Consider the following 23056-nt stretch of genomic DNA (forward strand, 5'->3'; position numbering starts at 1 on the left):
CCTCAGGGCTCGGCGCCCAGGGACTCGAAGGACCCGCCTGCGCCCCGCGAGGCCCCGGGGACTCGGGCTTCCGCCTTCCTGCTGCCCTAGTTCTTTCAGTGTCACGCTTAGTCCCTGCTGGCCGCCCCACTGCGACCATGTTCGTTCCCTGCGGGGAGTCGGCCCCCGACCTTGCCGGCTTCACCCTCCTCATGGTGAGTCTCCGCTTGCGCTCGCGGCAGCTGCCTCGCGAGGCCCCTGCGGTGTCGCCACTTCGACCCGGGGTGTTCGGCGGTGCCTTGGGAGAAAGAGGGACCCTAGTTTCTATTTCAGGTTCTCGGCCGGAAAAAACAGGGAGGTTTAGCCGGAGGCAGACGTCCAAATAGAACCTTTGTCGGCTCTAAAACCAAACGTAGTCAAGTCTACAATTTGTAGTCTCTGTTTCCTGTAAAACATGATGTGTTCGTACATTCTGGATACACTGTACTTATGTTGTGCGGGGCATCTTTCAGTTTTACCCTAGAAAGTCTTTCTGCGACTGGTTTTAGAATCAGTCTTAAGCTAGCATACTATCGTTGTTAACCGGAGAACTACTGATAGGGCAATAAACGTTGATTGACTCTTGCCGGTAGTTAGCAGTTTTATCGCTCTTCATATTCGTTCATTGTTTTAATAAAGTCTATAATGTGCGGGTATTAGAATAAGACTAGGTGCGTGCCTTCAAGGAATTTACAGTGTAGTTGACAACATGTGTACTTAATAAGAGCAATAAATGCTAGGATAGAAGTTTGAAAGGATATGGAAAGGCCCTGAGGATAATTGGGAGGGAAGGGACAGAGGGCTTTGTTAAGAAAGGCTTCATAGAGAAGGTAGTAAGTAAAAGATGGAGGGGCTGTGGGCTGGGAGTAGATTTGGAAAGTAGGCGTTTCGGAAAGATAGATGTCTGTAACAGAGTCACGTAAGCATGGGGGACTTGAAGACTGCCAAGAATTTGGAATGACACGTTGAGAGAATAAGCTGTAGGCCCTGTGAACCCAGAAGGCACCACTGGAAAATGCACTATTTGGAGTGGTGTAAGGCTGGAGAGAGCTGGAACTCATTCTTATTCACTACATATAAAACACAGCCCCAGAGAAGAGTGTTTCAAAAAGGAGGGAGTGGCCATGTCAGAAGTAGCCCAGAGGTATGTAAGGTGAAGAAAGCGTATGTTTGGATTTAGCGACATGTTAATGGTGGTCATCTGGACAGTTACCAGTGAAGTAGGTGAAGAAAAAAGCCATATTGGAGTGGGCTGAATGAATGGCAGAAAACAAGTAAAGATTTGGGTTGTATAATATATATATATATCCAGTCATTAATTCAGACAGGCATGATGGCTCATGCCTGTAATCCCAGCACTTTGGAAGGCCAAGTACAGGAGAATCTCTTGAGCTCAGGAGTTCAAGACCAGCCTGAGCAACATAGTGATACTTCATCTCTACAAAAAAAAAATAATAATAAAAATTAGCCAGGTGTGGTGGCCTGCACTTGTATCTCAGCTACTCAGGAAGCTGAGGTGGGAGGATCACTTGACCCCAGGAGACAGAGGCTGCAGTGAGCTGAAATCATGCCGCTGCACTCCAGCCTGGGTGACAAGAGTGAGACCCTGTCTCAGAAAAAAAATTTTTTTAATAAGAGAAAGTTTCTGCTTATGTTTTTGTGGGCGACTTGGAGAATTTTTGCTATGTAGAGACACAAGAAATGAGGCTGAGCTAGAGGTCTATGTGGGGTCAAGATTTTCTAGAATGAAAGGTATTAGAGCATGTTTACTTGCTGACGGACATAATACAATAGTGAGGAAGAGAAGGATGGTACAGAGTTTAACCCAAGTGTCAAAATTGTTGAGAAGGGAATTACAGGAGGTGACTAGGCAATTGGTCGGTGACCACAGTGAGAAGTGGAGAACATGCTGAGGGAACACCCGGAAGGACAGAGAACAGAAGGAATTGTTGGAAGAATGCGAAGGAGGAGCTACGTTAAAAGGATCCTTTGGGGATAACCTCAATAAAAATTAGGCATGTATTAGATGTAGTTGGTAAGGGAATGGGAAGAAGTTTAGGTAGAGTGAATAATGTTGAACTTTTTTTTTTTTTTTGAGACGGAGTTTAGCTCTTTTTTGCCTAGGCTGGAGTGCCATGGTGCGATCTCGGCTCACTGCAACCTCCGCCTCGGGTTCAAGTGATTCTCCTGCCTCAGCCTCCTGAGTGGCTGGGATTACAGGCATGCACCACCACACCTGGCTAATTTTGTATTTGTAGTAGAGACAGGGTTTTACCATGTAGGCCAGACTGGTCTTGAACTCCTGACCTCAGGTGATCCGCCCGCCTCAGCCTCCCAAAGTGCTGGGATTGCAGGCATGAGCCACCATGCCCAGCGCACTTTTCTAAAATACAAAATACGGGGACAAATTTGGGCAAAAGTTTATAGTTTTGAACTTGCAGAATGTGAGTTTCCTGTGACCTAACCATGTGGAGACATCCATTAGTTTGAGGAGCTCCTACATGTTGTGGGATGTAGGTAGAGATTTGGCAGCTTTATTATTTTACATCATGAGAAAAAGAGAGTTTGTGTGTGTGTTTAGTGTGAAACGGTCACTTCAGCCTTTGGGAATGCGTGAAGAGGCACTGATAAAGCAAATGGTAAGAAGACGCAAAAGAGCTTCTGTTCGTACCTCGTAGTCTTTACACTTGCTTTCCCCCCGCATGGAATGGTCTTTCCCATTTCTCTGTAGGGCTGTCTCCTTTACCTTTTTCAGGTCTCTAGTCCTTTGTCAACTCGGCTGAGTCTTTCCTCGATCTCGCTACTTAAAATTGAAATCAGCCATGTACACACATCCTCACACTTTATTTTTCTCTGTAGCACTTACCACTGTATATTTTACTGTTTGTTTTATTACAGGTAAACCACTCTGGCTCGAATGGAAGTTCCATGAGAGCATGAACTTTTGTTGGTTTATTTTGCTACATTCCCAGTGCCTAGAGCAGCAATTGACATATATTAGGCGTTCAATAAGTATTTGTTAAATCAATAGTCTCAAAGGTGGAGGAGGCCTCAGCAGTTGTAGTTAATGAAAATCAATATCTAGCCATGATGCTATGACGCTTTCAGTACTAATACTATGATTATTGTTTTCTGTCTAAACTTTTTGAAGTGCTGCGACCAGGTGTGTTGGCTCACGCCTGTAATCCCAGCACTTTGGGAGGCTGAGGAGGGCGGATCACCTGAGGTCAGGAGTTTCGGACCAGCCTGGCCAACATGGTGAAACCCCGTCTCTACTAAAAATACACAAATTAGCTGGGTGTGGTGGTGCGCGCCTATAATCCCAGCTACTCAGGAGGCTGAGGCAGGAGAATTGCTTCAAGCCGGGAGGAGGAGGCTGCAGTGAGCCGAGATGGCGCCACTGCACTCCAGCCTAGGAGACAGAGGCAGACTCTGTCTCAAAAAATAAAATAAAGTGCTGCTAATTTTGGTGACTTCTGAACATATCTTTTATAATTTCAGCCAGCAGTATCTGTTGGAAATGTTGGCCAGCTTGCAATGGATCTAATTATTTCTACACTGAACATGTCTAAGATTGGTTACTTCTATACTGATTGTCTTGTGCCAATGGTTGGAAACAATCCATATGCAACCGCGGAAGGAAATTCAACAGAACTTAGTATAAATGCTGAAGGTATGTAAGACTTTACCTTGTATTGTTCCGCTACAAGGTAGAGTTGTTTTAAATTAGAAATAGACTTTATTGATAATTGTTTTGTAGCAAATGTTTACTTAGTGCCAACTTTGTGTAGAATTCACAATCCAGTCACATTGTCCTATTCTTTTACATCCTGGTTTTAGTTGTTAGACTCTTGTAAATGGCAACTCTTACGAAGGTTGAGAGTAAGATCATACTTGTGTCTTTTTTTTGTTTTGTTTTGTTTTTGTTTAAGACGAAGTCTTGCTGTCACCCAGGCTGGAGTGCAGTGGTGTGAGTTTGGCTCACTGCAAGCTCCGCCCGCCAGGTTCACGCCATTCTCCTGCCTCAGCCTCATGAGTAGCTGGGACTACAAGCGCCTGCCACCGTGGCCTGGCTAAATTTTTATAATTTTTTAGTAGAGATGGGGTTTCACCATGTTAGCCAGGATGGTCTTAATATCTTGACATCGTGATCCACCCACCTTGGCCTCCCAAAGTGCTGGGATTACAGGCATGAGCCACTGTGCCCGGCCCATACTTGTATATTTTATAGAATTTAAAATTTCCTTTTTTTTCAACATGGATTTTTTTCCTTCTATCCTCAGTTTTATTTCCTGTTCTTACTGGTATGTGTAACCATCACTAATAATATGGAAAGGCAAAAAGAAGATTGCTTTGGACTCAGTCCTGTAGGTTTAATATATGGTATGTCAACTAAGCCTCATCCTCCTAGTCATCCTCTTCCACTCTAGGATCCATAGTAATATGGTGTAGATAAGGCTCAAAGACATTGACTTGCCTGATGTCACTAGTAGGTGTAGGCTTTTCCCATACTGTAAATCTGTAATTCCTCATTGGACTATCAGGCTTGATTATCAGGGAACACTGGTTATAATGCAGCACAGCACCTGGTGAGTGAGAGAAGAGCTCCTGTAGATCGTGGGGCACGGGGGCGCCAGGTACTGCCTTTGATGGCTAACCATTCTGGTGACCTTTCAGCCCTCTGTTTACCATTGTAGGGTCAGATCCAGAGGGATAGAAGAGCACGAAAGGCCTTTGGTGAACTGAAAGACAAATGAAGACGCATTTTGGTTTTTGCGTCTTAACCATATCATCATTCTTAGCTTACAATAATGAAATGTACATTTGAGAAATGACCTTATTATTGAACTTCCTACAGGACAGATGGCTTTGTCAACACAAGACTAAATTTTAGTTACTGTCTCAGAGGATAAAGGACTGTAAATGGTTAAAACCAGAATTCATGACCGGGAACACTTGAGCCCAGGAGTTTGAGACCAGCCTGGGCAACAAAATGAGACCCCATCTTTACAAAAAGAAAAAGTAAAAATTTAGCCAACCAGTAGTCCCAACCTCTTAGGAGGCTGACTTGGGAAGACTGTTTGAGCCTGGGAGGTTGTGGCTACAGTGAGCCATGATGATGCCACTACACTCCAGCCTGGGTGACAGAGTGAGACCCTGTCTTAAAAAACGAAAGCCCCTAGAATTTGTATACTTTCCGCTAGTGGTAACAGCTATCTTTTATTAAGTATTACTAGTGAACTGAATGCCATGTACATTTTTTTTTTTTTTTTTGAAACGGAGTTTCGCTCTTATTGCCCAGGCTGGAGTGCACTGGCGCAATCTCAGCTAACCGCAACCCCCGCCTTCCAGGTTCAAGCAGTTCTCCTGCATCAGCCTCCCAAGTAGCTGGGATTACAGGCATGTGCCACCACACCCAGCTAGTTGTGTGTTTTTAGTAGAGATGGAGTTTCTCCATGTTGGTCAGGCTGGTCTCAAACTCCCGATCTCAGGTGATCTGCCCGCCTCGGCCTCCCAAAGTGCTGGGATTACAGGCATGAGCCACTGTGTATGGCCTTACAACTATTTTGTAAGGTAGTTTTATATATGAGGAACTGTAACAAAATTATTTATTAATATCTCCCTATATCTTACCCATATTAAAATTGGCCCAGTTTACCCCAAAATGTTGCCCAAAGTTTATTTGTCCAAACCAGCACCTATAGTATGAGGAGACTTCAAAAAGTTTGTGAGAAAATGAACAAAAAGATAAAAACAAAAAATATAAACTTTATTTCTGAACATCAGCTTCGTCAAGTTCAAGACACTTTTGTAAGCCATGACAGCAGCCATATAGTCCATCCCTAAAGAACTGAGTGGCCTGGGAATTAAACCATGTCAGTGCAGTCTTTTTTACATTATTAATTGAAGAAAAATGGGTGCTCTTTGCAGATTGTTTAAGATTAGGAAACAAAAGAAGTCAGAAGCAGCCAAATCAGGACAAGGTGGAGGCCTAATGATTTCCCATTGAAAGTTTGACAAAAGTGCCCTTGTTTGATGGGAGGAATGAGCAGCAGCATTTTTCTGATGGACAAGGACTCTCTGGTGAATCTTTTCCAGTTGCTTTTCTGAGAAAGCTTTGGTTGACTTTCTCAAAATGCCCTCATGGTAAGCAGATGTTATCATTCCTTGGCCCCCCAGAAAGTCAACAAGCAGAATGCCTGGAGCGTCCCAAAAAACTGTTGCTATGACTTTTACTCTTGACTGGTCCACTTTGGTTCAGAAGCTGAACCGCTTCTGCCTTGGTAGCCATTGCTTTTTCATCAGGATTATACTGGTAAAGCCACGTCTCATCAGCTACAGCTCCTTAAATATTTCAGGATCTTGATATCTCTTGTTTAAAATTGCCATTGAAAGCTGTGCTCTTGGCCGGGCGCGGTGGCTGAAGCCTGTAATCCCAGCACTTTGGGAGGCCGAGACGGGTGGATCCACGAGGTCAGGAGATCGAGACCATCCTGGCTAATACGGTGAAACCCCGTCTCTACTAAAAAACACAAAAAACTAGCCGGGCGAGGTGGCGGGCGCCTGTAGTCCCAGCTACTTACTCGGGAGGCTGAGGCAGGAGAATGGCGTAAACCCGGGAGGTGGAGCTTGCAGTGAGCTGAGATCCGGCCACTGCACTCCAGCCTGGGCGACAAAGCAAGACTCCATCTCAAAAAAAAAAAAAAAAAAAAAAGAAAGCTGTGCTCTTGTCTGTAGCTGACGGGACACAATGGTTTTGGTGCTCATCGAGTGGAAAGTTTGCTCAACTTTAATTGTTGAGTCAGAATTGTGTGAGCTGAACCAATTGAGAGGTCTGCGGTGTTGAAGGTTGTTTCTGCTGTTAATCGTCAGTCCTCTTCAATTCGGGCACATAGGATGAATTTTTCCTCAAATTGAGGTAGATGGTCTGCTGCTGTGGGCTTCATCTTTAACATTATCTCATCCCTTCTTAAGATGAGTTACCCATTTGTAAACTGCTGATTTCTTTGGGGCATTGTCCCCATAAATCTTTTTTTTTTTTTTTTTTTTTTTTTTTGAGACAGTTTTGCTCTTGTCACCCAGGCTGGAGTGCAGTGGCATGACCTCAGCTCACTTCTACTCTGCCTCCCAGGTTGAAGCAATTCTCTTGTTTCAGCCTCCTGAGTAGCGGGGATTACAGGAGCCTACCAGTATGCCTGGCTAATTTTTGTATTTTTAGTAGAGATGGGGTTTCTTCCCCCCCCCCCCCCCCCCGAGGTGGAGTCTCACTCTGGACGCTCAGGCTGGAGTGCACTGGTGCAGTCTCAGCTCCCTGCAGCCTCCGCCTCCTGGGTTCAAGGGATTCTCCTGCCTCAGCCTCCCCAGTAGTTGGGATTACAGGCGACTGCCGCCATGCCCAGCTAATTTTTGTATTTTTAGTAGAGACGGGGTTTCACCATGTTGGCCAGGCTGGTCTCAAACTCCTGATCTCAGGTGATCCGCCGGCCTTGGCCTCCCAAAGTGCTGGGATTACAGGTGTGAGAAGCAACTGCGCCTGGCCCCCATAAACTTTTTTATTTTATTTTATTTATTTATTTATTTATTTATTTATTTTTTGAGACAGAGTCTCACTCTGTTACCCAGGCTGGAGTGCAATGGCACGATCTCGGCCCACTGCACCCTCTGCCTCCCAGGTTCAAGCAATTCTCCCGCCTCAGCCTCCCGAGTAGCTAGGATTACAGATGCATGTACCACCACACCCAGCTAATTTTTTGTATTTTTTTAGTAGAGACGGGGTTTCACCGTGTTAGCCAGGATGGTCTCCATCACCTGACCTCATGATCCACCCACCTCGGCTTCCCAAAGTGCTGGGATTACAGGCGTGAGCCACCGCGCCCGGCCCCTCATAAACTTTTCTAAAGCATCAGTGATTTCACCATTTATCTACCCAAGCTTCACCATAAATTGGATGTTGTTCTTGCTTCAGTTGAAGCAGAATTCGTGTTGCTCTGCTAGGGGCACTTCATGTCTTATTCTTGTTACTGCCTCAGACCAGATCCTTCTCTGGTGTGTTACAGCAAGTCAGCACAAGTTTATTTTGGTGCAAAATGTTTTCATAAGTACACATTTTCTATGAACTTTGTGAAGACCCCTCACATATCCGATGGTTGTGCTGTGCCCTTGAAATCTCTTCTACGCTAGAGCAGTCCCTTTTTTTTCCATCACAAACTGATTTATTGAAGAAAAGACTGGGTGTATTGTTTTATACAATGTCCCACCTTCTGATTTGTCTGATTACGTCGTGCTGTCATTTGGCTTGTTCTAGCCCCTGTATTTTCTGTAACTGGAGTTAGCGCTAAAGGCTTGATTACATAAAAGGTTAATGTTTTGGGGCAGAATACATAAAAGGGGTTGTTGCTTTCATAGTGTATCACATCAGAAGAAAAAAGTACTAGGAAACAGGAACCTAACAACAAAAAGAATTACATAGGCCGGGCATGGTCCCACGCTTGTAATCCTAGCACTTTGGGAGGCCAAGACGGGTAGATTGCCTGAGCTCAGGAGTTCGAGACCAGCCTGGGTAACACGGTGAAACTCCGTCTCTACTAAAATACAAAAAATTAGCCCATCGTGGCAGTGTGCGCCTGAAATCCCAGCTACTCGGGAGGCTGAGACAGGAGAATCGCTTGAACCCGGGAAGTGGAGGCTGCAGTGAGCCGAAATCACACCATTGCACTCCAGTCTGGGTGGCAGAGTGAGACACTTGTCTTAAAAAACAAACAAAATTAGCCGGGCGTGGTGGTGTGTTCCTGTAATACCAGCTATTTGGGAGGCTGAGGCACGAGAATCACTTGAACCTGGGAGGCAGAAGTTGCAGTGAGCCAAGATTACACCACTGCACTCCTGCCTGGGTGACAGAGCAAGACTCTCTCTCCAAAAAAAAAAGAATTGTATGATACATTGATGAGGAGAGTATTGCTATTACCGAAGAAGTGGTAGCTTACATTTTTAAAAGCTTAGCCTGCCCACCCCCTACAGATACATTCTTTTCAAACCTAGGTCTGTTGAAACCTAGGTCTGTTGCATGTGTTCGTCACAGATAGGTTAGAGGCTGAGTAATCTGTGCCTTAGTCTCTTTTCCCTAAATTTATACCCCTTTCTCTAATTCCTAAACTTCCTTTGGACTGAATATACCTGGTGCTTGGTAGATTTGCTGAGTTCAGCATACCTCCCAGTCACACCACGTCGTGCCAGCCATAGGAGACAATCTCCGAAAGACCTGTGAAGGGGTGGCCTGCCCCTCCACACTTGTGGGTGTTTCTCGTTAGTTGGAACGAGAGACTTGAGAAAAGAAAGAAGACACAGAGACAAAGTATAGAGAAAGAAAAGTGGGACCCAGGGGACCGGCGCTCAGCTTACAGAGGACCCACACTGCCACCGGTCTCGGAGTTCCCTTAGTATTTATTGATAATTATCTTTACCATCTTAAAGAAAAGGAAGTAGCAGGATAATAGGATCATTGTAGGTAGAAAATTAGCAGTAAGACATGGATAAAGATCTCTGTGACATGAATAAGTTCAAGGAAAATGCTGTGCCTTGAGATGCATATGCAAACATCTCCGTAAACCTTTTAGCAGCATTGCTCCAGCAAGTCCCACCTTATTCCTAAAGGCGGTTTTCTCCTTGCTCAGTAAACAAAGCACACAATGGATTTTACACCGAGATGTTCCATTGCCCAGGGACGGGCAGGATTTTTAACCAGCAAGCTGCCTTCAGGTACTTGTTTAACAAAGACACATCCTGCACAGCCCAATATCCATTAAGCCTTGAGTCACCACAGCGCATGTCTCTTGCAAGGACAAGGCTGGGGGTAGGGTCACAGATCAACAGCATCTCAAATACAGAACTAAATGGAGTCTCTTATGTCTATTTCCTTCTATATAGACACAGTAACAGGCTGATCTCTCTTTCTTTTCCCCACAGACCTGTAATAGTAGAGACCTGATCCACCAAAGGATTTGCCGTTATTTGCAATCTGTTTATAGTAACCAACACTTACCCCTTAGCGCAATAGTAATCCTGTGTCCTTAGAGACTATTTTGTCCCTGACTCAGACAGGAGCTTCTCATTCCTTTTTTTGAGGCAGAGTCTCGCTCTGTTGCCCAGGCTGGACTGCAGTGGCGCGATCTCTGCTCACTGTAAGCTCCACCCCCCGGGTTCACGCCCTTCTCCTGCCACAGCCTCCTGAGTAGCTGGGACTACAGGCGCCCACCACCATGCCCAGCTAATTTTTTTATTTTTTAGTAGAGATGGGGTTTCACCGTGTTAGCCAGGATGATCTCGATCTCCTGACCTTGTGATCCACCCGCCTTGGCCTCCCAAAGTGCTGGGATTACAGGCGTGAGCCACCGCGCCCGGCTGCTTGTCATTCTTAGAATTGAAGTTGGGCAGGGAAGCCTTAAGCATCTCTAGAGTGGGCCCCTTGTAGAATCGCATGAGAGCTACGGATCCTTTTCCCAGAAAAAAATGCAAACACATTGACCCACATGACATTTTCTGTTATTTCAGATCCTTTAAAAGGTTCGGCCGGGCGCGGTGGCTCAAGCCTGGAATCCTAGCACTTTGGGAGGCCAAAACGGGTGGATCACGAGGTCAGGAGATCGAGACAGTCCTGGCTAACACAATGAAACCCCGTCTCTACTAAAAAATACAAAAAACTAGCCGGGCGAGGTGGCGGGCGCCTGTAGTCCCAGCTACCCGGGAGGCTGAGGCGGGAGAATGGCGGGAACCCGGGAGGCGGAGCTTGCAGTGAGCTGAGATCCGGCCACTGCACTCCAGCCTGGGCCACAGAGCGAGACTCCGTCTCAAAAAACAAAAAAAAAAAGGTTCTAAGGAACACACATGTACCTATTTCAGGATTTTATTACATGGCTAACATACTCCTACCTTGTACTGTTTCTTCTGTTAATCCCAATGAGTGTTGCTGTTCTCTGGAGACAAGAGGGAAGAATATCAAAAGCCAAAAAGTTCAGTTTTCTTAAGGATGATTTTAGTTGTCATAATACCAGAAATTTTCAGGGGAATACTTCTCTGGTTTTACAGTTAAAGTCAGAAAAAATAATTTTTGATACTTTCTTAGAATTAACGTTTCAGAAATGAATCTGTTCCATAGAATAAAGCCCACTGGCTCATGTTAAGGTGCTTCTAAAAGGTCTTATTTTAACCAGATGACATATATGTTCCGTATTTTAATTATTGAAAATATTTAAAGGCAAAAGGTATTATAATTCAATTTTTGTTTTTTATCATAATGATTTCAACTTGCATAACTTCACTATCATATGATTTCATTTTCTTCTTGTTTTTATAGTATATTCATTGTCTTCAAGAAAGCTGGTGGCTCTTCAGTTAAGATCCATTTTTATTAAGGTTAGTATGTCGTAGTTTGCCTTTTTGTTTATTAAAGTGTAATGAGAAAATAAGTAACATTAGGAATTAAGATTCAAAAATTACTGTTTTTAATGTATGTACACTTAAGAAGATCTGATTCTATAGAGAAATAATCTTAAAATATTTCAGATGTGTTACTGTCTTTTCATGATTATATAGAAAGGAAGTAGGACTTTTATTTTGAATGTCACGTATTTTCAGTTCGGGTAACTGGTGAAAAAATGTAAGCATATTAATATTAGAGGTTTATTCCATTTGTATTACATTTCAGCTGGTGGCATCTACATATAAACTATCAAATTATATATCAAATTATATATATGTCATAAAATAGTCTGAATCCGACTTCTTTCCTTCTCCACTGCTACCACTGAGTCCAAACCACTGTCATCTTCATGCCCGACTCTACTCTTGCCCAATCTACCTCTCGCAAACAGCAGCACTGACGATCCTCTAAACCTACACCACATCACTGCTCTCTTCAAAACCCTGCAGTAGCTTTTCCTCTCACTCAAAATTGTGATCCAGGAGAAGGGGCTTGCTTCCTAATGCACTGTGACAGCAGGTTTTTGAGAAAAGAAAGGCTTTATATTGCAGATTGACTCCCAAGGAGACGGGAGTTGAGCTCAAATCTGCCTCCCTATGCTGGCTTCAAGGCAGTGCTCTTATTAGAAAAGGTTCAGAGGGTGGATTCTGAGATTTGTAGGTGAGCGATGGAAGGAAAGGGTAGATCTGGTAAGTCCTTGGGCATGCACAGTTATCTTTTCATGCTAACTCATAGGGCCCATGTGCTAGTTCAGGGGAGTGAGTATGAAATGTGGCAATGGAGAGTCAGCTTGCGACACCAGCAGGCTTGTTCTTTGCAGATTCAACTTGTCCATATTGGTTCCAACCAATTTCAGCTGGTTCTTTTATCCCATAAGGAAAGGAAGTTTCAGTATTTTAGCAAGTAGGTTTCTTATCTGCTACCCTGCAAACTCAATAATTTTTTTTTTTTTTTTTTTTTTTTTTTTTTTTGACAGTCTCCTCTGTTGCCCAGGCTTAAGTGCACTGATGTGATCTCAACTCACTGCAGCCTCTGCCATCCTGGGTTCAAGTGATCCTCCCCGCCTCAGCCTCTGGGATTACAGGCACACGCCACCATACTGGTTCATTTTTGTAGTTTTAGTAGAGACAGGGTTTTGCCATGTTGGCCAGGCTGGTCTCCAACTCCTGGCCTCAGGTGATCCGCCCACCTTGGCCTTTCGAATGCTGGGATTACAGGTGTGAGCCACGCCCAGCCCAAACTCAAGCATTTCTGTTATTCATTGGTTTCTTTAACTCTTTGGGGATGGTTTCAAATTCACAGCCCTTACTGTGTGGCCTATGAGGCTCTATATCTGTGCTAATACAGTAGCCACTAGCCACATGTAACTATTTACAGTTTAATTCATCAAATTAAATTTAAAATTCAGTTCCTCAGTCACTACTCACGTTCCGAGTTCTCAGGAGCCCCTTATGGCAAATAGCCAGCAGAACAAGAGTCACGCTCACAGGGAGCTCTGCCAGACTGCTGCTCTGCGGAGCCTGACCTGCAGCCACACTGGCTTCCCTGTGTTGTTAAGACATTAACCTCATCCTCAGTCTTTCCACTCATTTCTCTGCCAGAATTCATTTTCTTGGAGACTCAAATGGTTTGCCTCCTTTAGTGTTTTCTTAAATGTTTCCTCATCAGAAAGGCCCTCTTAAACAATCCTTTCTTCCTTTTTTTTTTTCCCCCTTGAAACAGGGTCTCTCTTGCTTTGTCACCCAGGCTGGAGTGCAGCGGCATGATCTTGGCTCACTGCAACCTCTGCCTCCCAGGCTCAAGCCATTCTCCAACCTCAGCCTCCCGAGTAGCTGGGATTACAGGCATGCACCACCACACCCTGGCTAATTTTTGTATTTTTTGTAGAGGTGGGGTTTCACCATCTTGCCCAGGCTGGTCTTGAACTCCTGAGCTCAAGCAGTTCATGCTTCAGCAAATGCAATGGCGTGATCTCAGCTCACTGCAACCTCTGCCTTCAAATGATTCAAATGATTCTCCTGCCTCAGCCTCCCGAGCAGCTGGGATTACAAGCATGTGTCACTGCACCTGGCAAATTTTTGCATTTTTAGTAAAGATAGGGTTTCACCATGTTGGCCAGGCTGGTCTCGAACTCTTGACTTCAGGTGATCTGCCCACCTCGGCCGCCCAAAGTGTTGGGATTATAGGAGCGAGCCACCATGCCTGGCCCAGAGCCTGACTCTCGTAACCGCTATACTAGACTACCTTCTTATCTTAAAAGTTACCCTGCATTTCTTACCTGCGTTTTAAATTTTATTGAATGGTTATTTTATGAGCAGTCTTTGAAAAATTTTCATAAAGTGGGCTCCCCCTGAAATTTTATAACCCACATTCCAGATTTACCAGCTGTGAACGTCTTGCCATACCTGCTTGATCTCTCGCTAGGTGTGTACACACAGTTTCCTTCTTCGAAACAATCCAGAAGTAGGCTAGCAACATCATGTGTCACCCCTACATACTTCCGCACACATCTTTCAAGAACAAGGACACCATTACCACCCCCAAGAAAACCAGCGTTTTAGTGAATTTATTCAGGAGTATCATCCAACATACTCAGATTTCCATAGCTGTTCCCAAAATATCCTTCAATTCTGGATCCATTCATGGTTCACAGGCTGTATTTGATTGTTACATCTTTTTAGTTGTTATCCTTCAGAGTAAAATTGGCCTGCCCCGCTTTCTTTCTTTACAATATGGACCTCTTTGAGGAATCGGGGCCAGATGTGGAGCGTTCTCCATTCATCTGATTGTTTCCATGTGACCAGATTTGGGTCACAAATTTCTGGCAAGAACCCTTCACAGATGGCCATGTATTGGTTATTAGGTAACAATAGATTACTTAAGTAGAGAACTGGGAAGTTTTCTTTGTCCATTACAATAGAATACTTTTGAAATCTGGATTCTTCATGACTCATTGATTGATTTTTTTTTTTTTTTTTTTTTTTGAGAGAGAGTCTCACTCGGTTGCCCAGGCTGGAGTGCAACGGCACAATCTCGGCTCACTGCAGCCTTCACCTCCCGGGTTCGAGTGATTCTCCTGTCTCAGCCTCCTGAGTAGCTGGGATTACAGGTGCCTGCCACCATGCCCAGCTAATTTTTGTATTTTTCATAGAGATGGGGTTTTGTCATGTTGGCCAGGCTGTTCTTGAACTCTTGACCTCAGGTGATCCGCCTGCCTCCCAAAGTGCTGGGACTGCAGGCGTGAGCCACCATGCACAGCCATTGGTTTCTTAATTATAAAGATGCATTAGATAATTCATTGCTGTTTATCATTCACTTTCGGTTTAAGCACAGTAAGTGGATCTGAAAGTAATTTCAGTATATATAAATTATATATCGTTATTGCATAAAGTTGATGAGATAGTATATAGAATGTTGGTATGCTCTAAGACTAACGTTTAGATTTTATTCTCTCAATGGTGTGCAAAGTATAAATCAAAGCCATTCTGTGAAAAACTGCTTTCCTGGGTGAAAACCAGCGGCTGTGCCAGAGTCATTGTTCTTTCGAGCAGCCATTCATATCAGTGCAATGACCTGCAGCTTCGCAGGTATGTTCCTGCCTCTGGAAAGTTATTTTTGGTATGGTTTATACTATGATAATTTCTCTATTAAAAGGTTAAAATGAACTTTAAAAGCCACGTAGATCCTTACCTCTTCTCACTGGAGTTTAGAAAGAGGGGGGTAGGAGAAGGTCAGGAGACGGGAGGGAGTACAGTTAGGCAGATCTTTTCAGTTCCTGTGAGCTTAGTAGAGTTGGGGCATGGGAAAACATCGTGGAGAGAGAGAGTTTGGGAACCATGTTTTTAGTGTTTACTGTCACATGCATGGCAACATCACAGCTCAGCTAATTTAAGAGAATGAGCAGAAAAGGTACTCAAGATTTACTGGTTGATAACTTTTGAAATATTAATATTTTCAGTTATTTCCATATATGCAATCATTTTTTTAAAAACATTTACTTTTTGTAGAGACAGGGTCTCGCTATGTTGCCCAGGCTGGTCTCGAATTCCCGGGCTCAAGCAGTCTGCCTGCCTCAGCCTCCCAAAGTATTGGGATTGCATGCGTGAACCCCCCGCACCTGGCCACATGCAACCATTTGTATTTGCAGAAATCCACTTGCCTAAAGTGTAGCTCCCTGGCATGTCAGAGTGAGTTCTTAAATGTAAGACAAAGTATCTCAGAAATAGAACTAGAAGCTATCATTATCACATAAAGTTGGTAACATATCATATAGAATACTCTTATGCTCCAAGATGTAGCTTTTTATTTTTGAGATGGAGTCTCGTCCTGTCACCCAGGCAGGAGTGCAGTGGCGCGATCTCACCTCACTGCAACCTCCACCTCCTGGATTCAAGCGATTCTCCTGCCTCAGCCTCCTGAGTAGTTGGGATTACAGGTGCCTGCCACCACGCCAGACTAATTTTTATAATTTTAGTAGAGGCTAGGCTTCACCATGTTGGCCAGGCTGGTCTCGAACTTCTGAACCTTGAATTCACCTGCCTGGGTCTCCCAAAATGCTGGGATTACAGGCATGAGCCACCGCGCCCATCCCTAAGATGTAGCCTTTTTTTTTTTTTTTTCTTTTCTTTTTTTTGAGACGGAGTCTCCCTCAGTTGTCCAGGCTGGAGGGCAGTGGCGCGATCTTGGCTCACTGCAAGCTCCACCTCCTGGGTTCAAGCGATTCTCCTGCCTCAGCCTCCCGAGTACCTGGGACTACAGGCGCGTGCCACCACACCTGGCTCATTTTTTGTATGTTTAGTAGAGACGGGGTTTCACTATATTGGCCAGGTTGGTCTCGAACTCCTGACCTCAGGTGATTTGCCTCCCAAAGTGTTGGAATTACAGGCGTGAGCCACCACACCCAGACCCAAGATGTAGCTTTTAGATCATTTCTTTTTTATTATTTTTGGGATGGAGTCTCGCTCTGTCACTGAGTGCAGTGGCGCAATCTTGGCTCACTGTAACCTTTTTAGATGGTGTAGATCATAACTTTTATCACTTATACACATATAAAATCAGGATGAAAAAATACCAATAAGCCAAGAGTTACCTTTCAAAATGAGCTAATTTCTAGAACTTCCACAAAAGACATTACGGGCTTCATGGCAGAAGGAATTAATGCTGTGGGAAATTTTTGCAATGGGCTTGCCTAAGTGTTTCTGTCTTTTTATATTGTCTCCCAAGTAAGTAAGTAAGTAGCAAATCAGCAATATTTTTTACTTAAGTCTGCTGAAACTTGTGTTTTGCCTGTGCAGCAGAATATATGGAGACCAAGAGAATTTTAGCTAAAAAACCGATGTTTGCCTTAGAATTTGTATTTGTGAGTTTTTAAAAAGTTAACTATATGATTATTTCTAGTACTCCCTTCCGGTACCTGCTTACACCTTCCATGCAAAGAAGTGTTCAAAATAAAATAAAGAGCCTTAACTGGCAAGAAATGGAAAAAAGTCGGTGCATTCCTGAAATAGATGATTCCGAGTTTTGTATCCGCATTCCAGGAGGAGGTATCACAAAAACGCTCTATGATGAAAGGTGAGTTTGTTTGCCTGTTCATTTGTTTCCCACTTTACTTAAAAATGAAAGTAATGCAGTGAGCCGAGATTGTGCCACTGCACTCTAGTCTGGGTGACAGAGTAAGACTCTGTCTCAAACAAACAAGCAAAGAAAAAAACAATGAAATTAAGTCAAGGAATGTATTGGATTACTTACTGAAACTTTGAAAACGTATTTATAAAACTGGTACTATTTTAGAGTTCTTGCATTTAGGGAAAAGATTTAAACTTGGTTATAGAAGAAGTGGTTTCTAAAAAGCCATATTTAATGCTTTATTTTGTGTAACTTTTTAGGGATTCTGATACTTATTCTTTGCAAGCTCTACAGGCACACTTTTTAAAATTGTGGTAAAATACACATCCTGCAAAATTTACATACATTTATCATACATGTTAACTATATTTAAGTGTACAATCAAGTGCCGTTAAGTAACTCACAGCGTCTGTGTCCATCAGCACTGTCTACTTCTAGAACTTTGCCATCATATTAGATTTAAAAATCTGTACCTGTAAATAATAACTCCCAACTTTATTTCTGTAAAATTGGTGTTGATGTTCCCATTTTCATTTCTTACTTTAATAATTTGAGTCTTTCCTTTTTTTTTCCTTAGTCAGGCTAGCTAAAGAGTTGTCAGTTTTGTTTTTCTTTGAAGAACCAGTTTTGATTTTGCGGATTACTGTTTTCCTATTCTCTATTATTCTGTTATTCTCTATTATTTCTCTCTTATCTAATCTTTATTTTCTTCTGCTAGCTTTGGATTTGGTTTGCTCTTTTTTCTCTTTCCCCAGGTGTAAACTTAGGTTATTGATTTAAAAGTTTTTTTCTTTTTTACTGAATGTGTTTACAGCTGTACATTTCCTCTTAGCACTGCGTTCACTGCATGCCCTATGATTTGACGTTGTGTTTTCATTTTCACTCATCTCAGTATTTCCTCATTTCCCTTGTGTTTTTGTTCCCTATTCCTCTCTTGCCCCCCTCACAAACACTTACCTCCTTTCTATTTTTTATTTTTTTTTTTTATTTTTTTGAGACAGAGTCTCGCTCTGTCACCCAGGCTGGAGTGCAGTAGTGTGATCTCGGCTCACTGCAACCTCCGCCTTCCGGGTTCACGCCATTCTCCGGCCTCAGCCTCCTGAGTAGCTGGGACTACAGGCGCCGCCACCACACCCGGCTAGTTTTTTTTTGTATTTTTAGCAGAGACGGGGTTTCACTGTGTTAGCCAGGATGGTCTCGATCTTCTGATCTCATGATCCACCCGCCTCGGCCTCCCAAAGTGCTGGGATTACAGGCTTGAGCCACCGCCACACCTACCTTCTTTCTAAGAGTCAACTCACCCTTCACCTCCTGTCTGCAGCCTTGCCTGTTCTGTCTTCTAGACAAGGAAGTTGCCCATCTGCACTCCCACTGCACTCCCACCTCTTCTATACTTTACAAATCAGTCCTCCTCAACTTTTGCTTCTGACCATGACAGAGTAACTGATAGCAGACTCGCCCTCCTGCCGTAAAAAACACTGGAACCTGACAGAATTTATGGAACCTGACAGAATTTATGAAACAACTGTTTTCTAGACATTGGACTACAGGCAGCACACAGCTGTCATCCCTAAGAGAAGGCAAATTTTAAGTCTACAGTTGCCCAGCTTTCTGCTTGGAGATACTTTCTGGACTGCAGCACAGGGAGCGGAACCCAAGCAGAGCACAGTGGTCTTGCTGAGTGGAGGAAATGAGTTAAGATGACAGGGAGGCTGAGGCAACTTGAAATACAGGGCAGAGAATCAGAGGGTAGGGGTGGTGCCCATTAGACTCCGGGGGTCTGTCTCCTTGGGTCTTTTTCTGAATTCTAAGCCATGGGTATAGCGTGAAACTGAGGCCAGGCAAAGAGCAGCTTCTGGATAGCTGTAAGCTTGCCCACAAAGTTAGCAGTGATAAACAGAAAATGCTATAAAAGTTAGACCTACTCAGCATCAGACATTCGGGAAATGCAGATTTTACCCTAAAGAAACAATACTGAAAATACTCAGTTGTATCAACCAGAATAAAGTAGTTCCAAATAAAAAAGTAATAAAATAGTCATCCTCTGCCTTTCTTTTTAACAGAAGACCAGGGGGTAACATTGAAATGATTATCCCACAGTGTGTTACAAATGAGTAAGAGGCGAGATAAGTGAAGAGCACACCCCTGCACTTTCCAAGTTAGAGCCGTGAAAATGCAGGCACAGCCTGGGCGCCAGCCTTCTCCAGGCGAGCGCCTTGCCTAAGGCCGTCACAGCAGAGGCATTTAGGAACTGGAATTTTCTGAGCCATCAGAGCTCATGGTGGTTCCATACAAAGATCGAGAGCCCCTCAGGTATTTGAGAACCAAGTACTGGGCTAGTGTGAGTGGGGCTAACAATTTCTACTTTAGTTTTTAGAGACAGATACTGTGGTAAGTTAGCCTGGCATCACCTGCGACTTCCGAACGTACACATCAGAGTCTCCTCAGTGTCTTCCATCCCTTCCTTAGAACTCTGCTCGCTTTTACTTCTGTAGCTCTCTTTGTCAGTCTCTTGCTTTCAAGTTTTGGCATTTTTCTCACAGTTCTTGGTTTTAGGGTGTTAGGAATAATTTTTGCGTTTATTGGCAAGCAGGAAACTTTTTGCATTGGTATATCTCCATCTCATCACTAGCTTGAGGTGTTTATAGTGTGATAGGAGACTATGCTTTGGAGTTAGAGAGAACTAAGTTCATGTCCCGTCTCTGCCACTTACTAGATACAGAACTTTGGGCATGTTAACTACGTATTCAATTTTTTTTGTTTTGTTTTTGTTTTTTTGTTTTTTTGAGACAGAGTCTTGTGTCTCACGCAGTTCTCCTGCCTCAGCCTCCTGAGTAGCTACAGGTGCACGCCACCACGCCCGGCTAATTTTTATATTTTTAGTAGAGACGGGGTTTCACCATGTTGGCCAGGCTGGTCTTGAACTCCTGACCTCAGGTGGATCTGCCCGCCTTGGCCTCCCAAAATACTGGAATTACAGGCATGAGCCAGCGCGCCCGGCCTGTATTCAGTATCTTTAACCCTGTTACCTCGTAAGAGTAGCTAATACTTCTGTCATATTTACTGTGTGGTCACTGTTCTAAGCATTTTGCCTCCACTACCTCCTTTCACCCTCACAACAACCTGTGAAGTAGGTTCCATTATCCCCCTTTTATAGATGAGGAACACGCCTGGTTAAGGTAACTTGCCCAATATAACTGGTAGGTTGAAGAGCTAGAATCTGAATGCTGGTGTCTGTCCGTGTTCCCGTTATTCCAAACTGATTCTTTTATAAAATGGAGCTAATTAGAGCTTCCTCAGGATTATTAGAGGGGTTGTCATAACATGTGCAGATAATGCTTAACACATAATAATCACTCACCGTTTCTGGAAGAAGTAGGAACTTTTCTTTCCTTTAATGATTCCATTCTCTTCCACAGTTTCCCTCACTGCTTTAGACAGTCACAGGCGCTTCTGATAATTACTGTCTTCTGAAGTAGGTTTGGGGAGTAGATCAGAACATACCTTATCTGCTGTAGCCAAGGACACAAAGGCTGCTTTTTCATGCAGCCATGGGGTGAGGCATGATCATGCATGTTCCCCAGTGGGTGTTACAGAGGCCTGCTCTCACAAGTAGAAAACTTGATGTAGGGCAAAGGGAGATGGTAAGTTATCTTATAATGTGGCGTCTTTTCCTTACCCAAACCAGGCAGGTTATCGTAGCTGTGAAAACAGACACACTAGAATCAGCTCTTGTACCTGTGAAAAAATACTGATTCTTTTTATTTCTTGTAGCTGTTCTAAAGAAATCCAAATGGCAGTTTTGCTGAAATTTGTTTCCGAAGGGGACAACATCCCAGATGCATTAGGTCTTGCTGAGTACCTTAATGAGTGGCTTCAGATAATCAAACCACTTGTAAGTTTTCTTATAGCCTAAGCCTCTTCTTTGGTTGTGTGTATTCATTAACTTGCATTTTATATACTACCTAAGTAGACCAAATGAGTGAAGGTTTATATTAAATATAGACATATCTTTACATAAAATTTAGTTTAAGCTGAACTTTTGAAAATTAGAGGACAGTTAACCAACCTATTATTTACAGTTGTTTCATTAAAGCTGACTTTCCAAAAAGGAAAATCCTGAGTTCTTCGTTGTACTTACTATTCATGTTAGATTAATTATGCCAGACAAAGTCTTGCAATAATAAACAAGCCTTCTGTGGAATTCAGGAATTTTTTTAGGAAAGTAAGAAGTATTGCTACATGAGCAACACTGTAGCTATTGAATAAATATTACAGTTGATGTTTTCTCTATTATGAAATGAGAGCATTACACCCAGGAAAGTGAGTCAGCCTTTCGGCATAACAGAGCACCTCATAAGGCTGCTTTATAAGGTGGGTAACTAGCTTTTTAATTCATGCTTTTGCCAAGAACAACTTGATACAAATCACATGACACTGATTTTTTTTTTTAATACCGTATTCTTTTTTTTTTTTTGAGACGGAGTCTCGCTCTGTCCCCCAGGCTGGAGTGCAGTGGCCGGATCTCAGCTCACTGCAAGCTCCGCCTCCCGGGTTCACGCCATTCTCCTGCCTCAGCCTCCCGAGTAGCTGGGACTACAGGCGCCTGCCACCTCGCCCGGCTAGTTTTTTGTATTTTTTTTAGTAGAGACGGGGTTTCACCGTGTTAGCCAGGATGGTCTCGATCTCCTGACCTCGTGATCCGCCCGTCTTGGCCTCCCAAAGTGCTGGGATTACAGGCTTGAGCCGCCGCGCCAGGCCTCCGTATTCTTTTTGAATGTGATTTTCCATAATAAACTTCATCTGCAGCCTTTCTGGCATATCTTTATAATTTGGAACAGTTGACATGAAGACAAACTTTATTTTTCCTTAACAATAAAACCGGGCTACAAAAGTGTCAACCAAAAGGAACACAAAAGGAGAGTTTTATAATTCACTTTAAAAGGAGATCTGATGGTAAAAGTTTAAAGATAAAAATATTTTGTTCTTCAATTACAGAGCGATGACCCCACAGCATCTACCTCACGGTGGAAAATACCAAGTTCTTGGCGATTACTCTTTGGCAGTGGTCTTCCCCCGGCACTTTTTTGATCTGTTTTCTGTTTTCTACCCAGAACACTTAGTACCAACACAACTGTTAAACATTCTAGACAAAAAAATCATATGATCCGAGAACGTATTAGGAAATTACCTTCACCGTAAATGTCAAAGGAAAAGATTAAGGATCTCTTTGCCATGCTTTTCATCATATGCAACAAATGTGAATTTTGTACAATAAAATTTTATTTCCTAAGTAATTTTGTCTTAAATGTATTTTTTTTTAATTTCAGACTTATTAGCTTCCTAGTTCGGCTCTAATCACCACAAACTTAGTGACACACCAGTTTAATTTTTTAATTAACTAATTAATTTTCATTGTGTATGTTAAGTAAAATGAGACGAGGTCTTGCCATGTTGCCCAGGCTGGTCTCAAACTCCGGGGCTCAGGCAATCCTCCTGCCGTGGCCTCCCAAAGTGCTGAGATTACAGGCGTTACACCACTATGCCCAGCCACAAATTTGCTTTTAAATTCTGACTTCTGAGTTCTGGAAGTCAGAAATCCAAAAATGGGTCTGACGAGGCTAAAGTCGAGGTGATAGCAGGGCAGTGCTCCTGAGGAAGGCTTTAGGGAGAATTTGTGTTCTGCTGTTAGCAGCTTCTAGAGGCTGCCATATTCTTTGGCTCATGGGCCCTTGTATCTTCAAAGCCAGCAGCTTAGCATCTTCAGATCTCTCACATATAAAAGGACCCTGTGATTGCATTGGGCCCACCCCAATAATCCAGGATAGTTTCCTCATTTTGGAAGAATTTTAATCAAAATAATAAAAATGGTTTTCATTTTCGAGTGCCTGCTGCATACCAGTCACTGTTCACCCCTAATCTTTGGGACGTACGATT

The 23056-nt window shown here is 43.3% G+C and overlaps 1 protein-coding gene across 1 annotated transcript; it reads left to right on the forward strand.

Annotated features, from left to right (window-relative positions):
• Positions 1-24: 24 nt before the first annotated feature.
• On the forward strand, positions 25-22416 carry PSMG2 (proteasome assembly chaperone 2). The gene is made up of 7 exons (XM_010375609.2): positions 25-194; positions 3520-3691; positions 11369-11427; positions 14963-15081; positions 16892-17065; positions 20894-21014; positions 22118-22416. The coding sequence occupies exons 1-7, from the start codon at positions 138-140 to the stop codon at positions 22208-22210; spliced, it is 795 nt and encodes a 264-aa protein (XP_010373911.1). The 5' UTR covers positions 25-137; the 3' UTR covers positions 22211-22416.
• Positions 22417-23056: the final 640 nt, after the last annotated feature.

The sequence above is a fragment of the Rhinopithecus roxellana genome, chromosome 21 (genome assembly GCF_007565055.1).
Source record: "Rhinopithecus roxellana isolate Shanxi Qingling chromosome 21, ASM756505v1, whole genome shotgun sequence".
Lineage (NCBI taxonomy): Eukaryota > Metazoa > Chordata > Mammalia > Primates > Cercopithecidae > Rhinopithecus > Rhinopithecus roxellana.

What these genes read in the sequence shown, in the direction of transcription:
- PSMG2 (XM_010375609.2), top strand. Translation starts at nt 138, where the DNA reads ATGTTCGTTCCCTGCGGGGAGTCGGCCCCCGACCTTGCCGGCTTCACC. An exon ending in AATGACCTGCAGCTTCGCAG is followed by an intron (nt 15,082 to 16,891) that starts GTATGTTCCTGC and finishes GATTATTTCTAG; the next exon opens with TACTCCCTTCCGGTACCTGC. An exon ending in TTCAGATAATCAAACCACTT is followed by an intron (nt 21,015 to 22,117) that starts GTAAGTTTTCTT and finishes CTTCAATTACAG; the next exon opens with AGCGATGACCCCACAGCATC.